General features: G+C 50.4%; 1 protein-coding gene across 2 annotated transcripts; it reads left to right on the top strand.

Annotated features, from left to right (window-relative positions):
• The first annotated feature begins 350 nt into the window (after positions 1–350).
• LOC142840184 (melanoma-associated antigen D1) lies at positions 351–6,855 on the top strand. Of its 2 annotated transcripts, none has more exons than XM_075956745.1 (13): positions 351–720; positions 1,272–1,345; positions 2,031–2,720; positions 3,282–3,950; positions 4,046–4,109; positions 4,282–4,361; positions 4,523–4,614; positions 4,866–4,945; positions 5,038–5,080; positions 5,271–5,333; positions 5,509–5,623; positions 6,051–6,436; positions 6,646–6,855. In XM_075956745.1, exons 2-12 carry the CDS (start codon positions 1,301–1,303, stop codon positions 6,426–6,428), a joined length of 2,319 nt encoding a protein of 772 aa, XP_075812860.1. In that variant the 5' UTR covers positions 351–720; positions 1,272–1,300; the 3' UTR covers positions 6,429–6,436; positions 6,646–6,855. The 2 variants fall into 2 exon arrangements, with proteins under 2 accessions (XP_075812860.1, XP_075812861.1); XM_075956746.1 differs by having other exon boundaries at positions 380–720; positions 2,031–2,183.
• Positions 6,856–7,656: the final 801 nt, after the last annotated feature.

A 7,656-nucleotide genomic window follows, 5' to 3' on the forward strand; every position in this document is an offset into this window, starting at 1 on the left:
GCAAGAGAAAAGCTAATTTCCTGAGGAAATCTATAGATCGCCACTGGCTTCGCTGCCTCCTGTAAAGCATCCCCCCACCCCCACCCAGGCCGTTAATGTTCGTGCGTTTCGAAGCGGGTGAACTCAGCGGAGGCCCTAGGCTCGTGTCGAAATAAGAGACCCCCCGCAGAGGCCGCCCTAGGAGGCCCTGAGCGAAGGGTGGGCGGCAGTGGCGGACCTGGCTAGAGAGTCCTCGGGAAAAAGGGAGGGACTGAGGAGAGACGCATTGCGGATAAAGGTAGGGGGCTGGTGTGCTGGGCCAGGGGGTGGGACCAAAAGGCGCTGCGCAGCTGTTGGAGGGGTGGGTGCATAAGAAGAAGGGGAGGAACCTCCTCCGTCCACTGTCAACCTGGTTGGCGGTGGGAGAGTCGGCTGGCAAAGAGGCGGGATCTCCTCCAAGTGCACATGCGCGACAGGGCTTCGGGATGAAGCTTTTGTTGGGAAAGCAAGCGGGACTCTTATTTGGACAGCTCTCTGGTGCGCAGGCGCAAGCCGTCCTGAGGCGGTGGGTGGTATATTAGGCGAAGAGGCGGGGTCGCCCGAGCTGCCGCGCTGGCATTTTCTCCTGGACTCGGAGAGAGTGCGGAGTGCGGCTGCCGAGAGCCGAGCCCAGCAGTCCTGATCCTCTGAGTCGTGAAGAAGGAAGGCAGCGAGGGGGCCGGGGTTAGAGCCTGAGGCAAGGTGAGATGAACCCCCAGAGCGGGCATCTGCCCCCTGGTGCGGCGCCCCTCCCCCATCCTTTTATCCCAATCCCTTTACCCTGGATTTAGAAACCCCCTTCTGCTCGAGCCCCGATTCATGCCCCCCTCACGATCCCTTTTTATTTAGAACCCCGTTCCTTCTCTGAATCCTTATCCAATTCCTTCGCGGAATCCTCATATTTCCCGACCTTGATCCGTTATACGACGCCTCTTGATTCCGAACCGTAATTCAACTTCCCAGAAGCGAATTTTTCCCCTTCCTCCCCCCCCCGCCCCCCGAAAAATACCGCATTCGGAGCTCTTAACGGATTCCGGAACGCGGATTTGAAGCGTTTTCGCTGTCGGCGTCTGGAAATTTTAGATTGTCCATCGGGACGGCCGTTTACTTTTCCCGCTCCGGTTAGGCCTGTTTCTCCCCGTACCCCGCACCTCTCCCGCCCCCAGAATCAAACCACGCACGCACACACAATTTGGTCCTGCGTATTTTCCTTCTGTAGTATAATGCCTAGTTCCTCTCCCACACCCCTCTAGGCTCTGCTCTTGCCACCGAGACTAGAGCTATGGCTCAGAATCCGGACGGCGGTGCAGGCCTCCGCGGCTTCCAGGTGAGATTCCCCGGTCCCCATTCCTCCATTTTCCCTGCTGACAGATGACGCCCACCCCCGGCCCCTTAGGTGGCGCAAATGCCAGGATCTGATTTTTGCCCTTCTTCCGGCCTAGACTCCGCTGGCTCTCAAATTTCTAGCGTTTATCGAATGGGGGGAGGGGCGTCCCTTTTCAGCCATCGGTCCCTGCTTAGAGAAAGGGGAGACCCTGTTAGTCAGGGCATTCTGCCCAGAGAATGCGGGTTGGGTAAGGAACCATTTTTTTTCCATAACCCTGACGCGTGTAGAGACATCTATCGCCCCATCCCCCAACCTCTCGCCTCCACCCTCCCCTTCTCCACGCAGCGAGACTCCCCCTCCACCCTCTCTGCTTTTCCTCCTCCATTCCTTCCCAGGTCTCGAGCTCCCCACCGCAAACCTAAGCAGTCCGGCTCTAAACACGCATGGGGTTCAGTGGTCGTACCACGCTCCTCACAAGCCCCTGCTGCCTTTGACTGCCCTCACCTTGCCCTGCCCCCTCTACCCTTAACCAAGTTTTGTTCCCGCCCCGCCCCCTTTGACACTCCTCTGCCCCCAGATCTGTGAACTGTGACTCTTGTCTACAGCTCCCCTGCTGCGTGTGCCCCTCCTTCTGATCTGGCTTAGAAAGCCCAGAGGTTGAAATGTCCCCCTCCTGTATTTGCAGGTTGAGGCCCCTGTCGAAGACGGCACCTTGCTTGTGCAGACCTTGATGGAAGCCATCCAGATCTCCGAGGCTCCACCCACCAACCAGGCCATGGCAGCTGCCAGTGGGCAGAATGCTAGTCCCCAGAGTTCACAGCCCCCAACTGCCAATGAGGTGGCTGATACTGAGGTTTCAACAGCTGCTGCTAGGCCTAAGACAGGCTTTAAAGCTCAGAATACCAAGGGTCCAAATGATTTCTCTCAGACACGTCATGCCAAGGAGATGCCCAAGAACCAGTCTAAGGCAGCCTTTAAGTCACAGAATGGCACCGCTAAAGGTCCAAATGCTGCCTCTGAGTTTTCCCAGGCAGCAAGCACAGGCAAATCAGCAGCTAAAAAGTCTGAAATGGCCTTTAAGGCCCAGAATACTAAGGCAGGCCCCAGTGCCGCGTACAATTTCTCTCAGTCTCCCAGTGCCAATGAGATGGCCAACAACCAGCCTAAGAAAGCTACTAAGGCTTGGAATGGTACCACTAAGGTCTCTGCAGCTGATGCCCAGATCCAGAATGTAAACCAGGCCAAGATGGCTGACATAGGGACCAGCCCAGGTATCTCTGAAACTGATGGCGCAGCTGCACAGACCTCAGCAGATGGCTCCCAGGCTCAGAATGTGGAGTCCCGGACTATAATTCGGGGCAAGAGGACCCGCAAGGTGAGATCCCTGCTAGCTTCACTCTGCTCTGGGTGCTCGCCTTTCTTTGAAGTACCTTTGCTCCAAACAAAATAAAGGGCATATATACCTGTATTTGGGCTAAGCTGTAGGGGCTGTTGAAGGTAAATGCTTATTCCTGACCCCTGATTGGCCACAGATTGATGGTGAGTCTATACAAGGACACAGATCATACGGATCACCATACCCCCTGTACATTTTGACAGTACGCACCATGGGTGAGGTCTTAAGAGAGGCAGGCTCACACTGAGTTATCATTGGATCTTGAAGAGTCCCACACTCGCTAGAGAAAACACAGTCAAGGAGAAATGAGACTCAAATTCAGGGTGGGAGCAGTGGTCACATAGGAAAGGAGATGCTCTGGGCCCCCCTTTATGGTTGTCCTTGATCTGGTTTGGAGGTGAAAGACAATGAAAAAGAAACATAAAAAGACCCCTCAGTAGCCTTTAGTCGCTTTATGTTTGCTTTAACGTCCTAGGTTAGCTACTGGGAGGACTCAGGATTAATAGTGAAGCTGGAATTCTCTTTTCTCTTACAATGCAGATTAACAACTTGAATGTGGAGGAGAACGGCAGTGGGGATCAAAGACGGGCCTCACTGGCTTCAGGGAACTGGAGGTCTGCTCCAGTTCCAGTGACCACTCAGAACCCACCTGGCGCACCCCAGAATGTGCTGTGGCAGACCCCACTGGCTTGGCAGAACCCGTCAGGCTGGCAAAACCAGACAACCAGGCAGACCCCACCAGCACGTCAGAGTCCCCCAGCTAGGCAGACAGCATCAGCTTGGCAGAACCCAGTTACATGGCAGAATCCAGTGATCTGGCCTAACCCAGTGATCTGGCAGAATCCAGTGATCTGGCCAAATCCCATTGTCTGGCCTGGTCCAATTGTCTGGCCAAACCCAATGGCCTGGCAGAATACAGCTGGATGGCAGTCCCCACCCACCTGGCAGGCTCCCCCAAGCTGGCAGAACCCTCAAGATTGGCAAGGCCCTCCAGATTGGCAGTTACCCCATGACTGGTCACTGCCTCCTGACTGGGCAGTTCCCACTGATTGGCCTTTTCCACCTGACTGGATCCCTGCCGACTGGCCAATTCCACCTGACTGGCAGAACTTACGACCCTCGCCCAATCTGAGATCCTCCCCCAACTCTCGTGCCTCACAGAACCAGGGTCCCCCACAGCCCCGAGATGTGGCCCTTCTTCAGGAAAGAGTAAGCACTGCACTCTCGTCTTTTGCTGTTATCCTTCCCTTTGTAATGAGCCAAGTTTGCTGCAAGCATAATTTTAATTATTTCTTTCTCCCCAGGCAAATAAGTTGGTCAAGTACCTGATGCTTAAAGACTACACGAAGGTGCCCATCAAGCGCTCGGGTAGGTCCTGCCCATCCCTGAGCTCTTAGGGCATCCATCCCTTCCCTTCCATAGCTGATGCTTCTGTCTGTACCTTTGAAGATCCTGACTCAGCTACCCTCACCAGGGCTGGCAAAGGGACTGCTACTAGGTACTCCCACTCAGTCCCAGGGCTTCCCCTTGTCTCCTACAGAAATGCTGAGGGATATCATCCGAGAATACACTGATGTTTATCCAGAAATCATCGAACGCGCCTGCTTTGTCCTGGAGAAGGTAAAAAGTCAAATCTAAGAGGCTGGAATGATGGGGAAAGTCAGTTTTATGAGATTCCTACCTGAAAGTTTAGGGCAAGGCTTAACGGGGCTGTGACTGCCTGCCTATGTGAAGATTATGCTAACTGCTGTATTTCATAATCTGTTTTCTTGCCCCTGTAGAAGTTTGGAATTCAGCTGAAGGAAATTGACAAAGAAGAGCACCTGTATATTCTCATCAGTACTCCTGAGTCCCTGGCTGGCATACTGGGAACGTAAGATGGGAAAGGAGGTGGAATAAGGCCTTTCTCAGTGATGCTCTTTTCCTAAGAATTTCAGTATTCATTCACATAGAAGGTCATGGGCAGAGTGGGGGCATAATGATCTCCCCTGAGGAATAGTGGAAAAGCTAAATTGGCAAGCTTGCTGGGGTTTTCATGCAAATGGCTGCTGGCTATATATGTGTGTGTGTGTGTGTGTGTGTGTGTGTGTGTGTGTGTATATATATATTCTTTTTGTCCTCTAGGACCAAAGATACACCCAAGCTTGGCCTCCTCTTGGTGATTCTGGGCATTATCTTCATGAATGGCAACCGTGCCAGTGAGGGTGAGTGGCTGGACTTGTAGCTGGGGATTACTACAACCTGATTCTCACGCTCACTTTCTGTGCCTTATCTCTCCTCTTGCCTCCTGTTACAGCTGTCCTTTGGGATGCACTGCGCAAGATGGGACTGCGTCCTGGGTATGATTAGGCTCTTTCATCTTCTGTCTGAATTATCCTTTGGCAGCAGAGGGTGGTTCCAGGATTGCATTACATGATGGTCTTGTGGCAGCAGGGGGGTGGGGGGAGTTCTTTGGGGAAGTTTACATTATTTGAATAGATGGGAAAACAGTCTTGAATTCTGATTGTTGTTTCCTTTTTTTACCATCAGGGTCAGACACCCCCTCCTTGGTGATCTGAGAAAACTTCTTACTTACGAGTTCGTGAAGCAAAAGTAAGTGATTGCACTGGCCTAGGAATCCTTAAAGGATAGATACCCTGACTATGTTTAGAAGTGAGTCTGGAGTATAAATGAGTTCTGTTTGAATTAAAGAGTTTCAAAATCCAGATTTATGAGGTATTTTTTCACAGACTGCCCATAAACGCAGACTTCTTTTTTCCCACTTCAGATACCTGGACTACAGACGAGTGCCCAACAGCAACCCTCCTGAGTATGAGTTCCTCTGGGGCCTCCGTTCCTACCATGAGACTAGCAAGATGAAAGTGCTGAGATTCATTGCAGAGGTAATGGAGGAACTGATAATAGGTTAATTGGGTTCTGTCCCCAGAACCCGTGTAAAAAAGCCACATGTGGTAGTGCACGTTTGCAGTCCAGTCCTGGGGAGATGGAGAGCCTACTTGTCGAGAAACACCGACTCAAATAAGGTGGACGGTACCTGAGGAACATCACTCAAGGTTGACTTCCGGCCTCCATGCATGCACACATATGTGCACACACACATACAGGAACACACACGAGAAGCTAGCTTAGCAATTTAAAATACGTGGTAGTCATTAACTTATAAGACATTCTGCTGCCTAATAGATATCTAGAACTTACTCATTGTATCTAACTAAACTTCATGCCCTTTAATGAATATGTCCCTGTTCCTCATCCCACTTGAGCCCCTGGCAATCAGCATTCTAATTACTCCTATGTTCCTCATCGCAGGTTCAGAAGAGAGACCCTCGTGACTGGACCGCACAGTTCATGGAAGCTGCAGATGAAGCCTTGGATGCTCTGGATGCTGCTGCTGCTGAGGCAGAGGCCCGCGCTGAAGCACGAACCCGCATGGGAATCGGAGATGAGGCTGTGTCTGGGCCCTGGAGCTGGGATGACATCGAGTTTGAGCTGCTGACCTGGGATGAGGAAGGAGATTTTGGAGATCCTTGGTCCAGAATCCCCTTTACCTTCTGGGCCCGATACCACCAGAATGCCCGCTCCAGATTTCCTCAGGCCTTTACTGGCCCCATTATCAGCCCCAGTGGTACAGCTACTGCCAACTTCGCCGCCAACTTCGGTGCCATTGGCTTCTTCTGGGTTGAGTAAAATGTCCAGTAAGTAAATCACTGTGAATTAGGCAAATGGGATTCTTGGGGGAGTACATGGTCTGTGGGGATTGTAGTCACATTCCTGATCTAGTAGTGATATACAAGCCATGGTGGAGAAAAAAGAAGTACAAAGAACTGCTATTTATTTGGTGTATATGATCCTTATTATTTGGTACAGCTTATTGAATTATTTCCCCCTTTTCTTCTATTCACAGATCCTGCTCATCATTTGCAGTAGTTTTCCCTCTGAGTAAGGCTGAAGCCTCAGACTCCTTCAGAACCCAGCTATCTAGAGAGCCACATCCTGTTGACTGAGTGGCATGCAAGATAAATTTATTTGCTATTCTGTCTATTACTTTTTTTTTCTTGTGTGTTGTCAAGTTTTGGTATCAGAAATAAATGTTGAAATTGCAAAGTGAATTAAATGTGCTCCTCTTTTTTGTGTGTATATCCAGAGAGAGGGATCAACCTATTTATTGGCTCTAACCTGAAGGGCAGATCAGCTTTCAATATATGGAAATGTGGGTAGATGCAACTAACGGATTGGGAACCGAAGAAGGGAATGAGTGAATACAAGTGTGTATTTGATCTAAGGACTGGTGTAATTGTTTATTCAGTAAATATTGCATAAATAATGCGTGTGATGGGCAGTGCTGCTGTGTAAGAAATGCAGTGGAAGGTGTGGTGGTCAAAACAATTCCATTTAAGAAGACAGAAGGAATAAAACACCCAGTGGTGGTGAAAGTGGGGGCTAGAAGATGATGTCAGTGGTTTAGGATTCCAGGATGTTGTTTATTATGTCCGTGTGGAAAGCGGCATAACTCTAGGGAAAAGGTGAGCATAGGAATAACCCCGTGGGCCAGGTACCAGAGTCTCTGATGTAAGAATACCCATAGCCACATTCCCCATAAAGGGCTGAGCTAATAGATCACCCCTGTACCGTCTCTGGAAATGCAAAACTCATCACAATGCCCTGTTGCCATGGGATTGGGGACCTTCATCACAGACACAAAGTTTATGAAAGAGACCTCAAAAGTGTTCACAATAATTAATGAAAAAAGGAGGCCATGAGTTTGGAAAAGAACAAGAAAGGGTATATGGGGGGAGGGGAAAATGATGTAATTAGAATCTCAAAAAAATTTAGAAAATAGTCTCTCAAGGAGAAAGAGGAGTTAAAAAACCCGGATTGAGGAAGTAAAACCACTCTGACCTCTGAGTGGACCTGC

Source organism: Microtus pennsylvanicus, chromosome X (genome assembly GCF_037038515.1).
Source record: "Microtus pennsylvanicus isolate mMicPen1 chromosome X, mMicPen1.hap1, whole genome shotgun sequence".
Taxonomy (NCBI): domain Eukaryota; kingdom Metazoa; phylum Chordata; class Mammalia; order Rodentia; family Cricetidae; genus Microtus; species Microtus pennsylvanicus.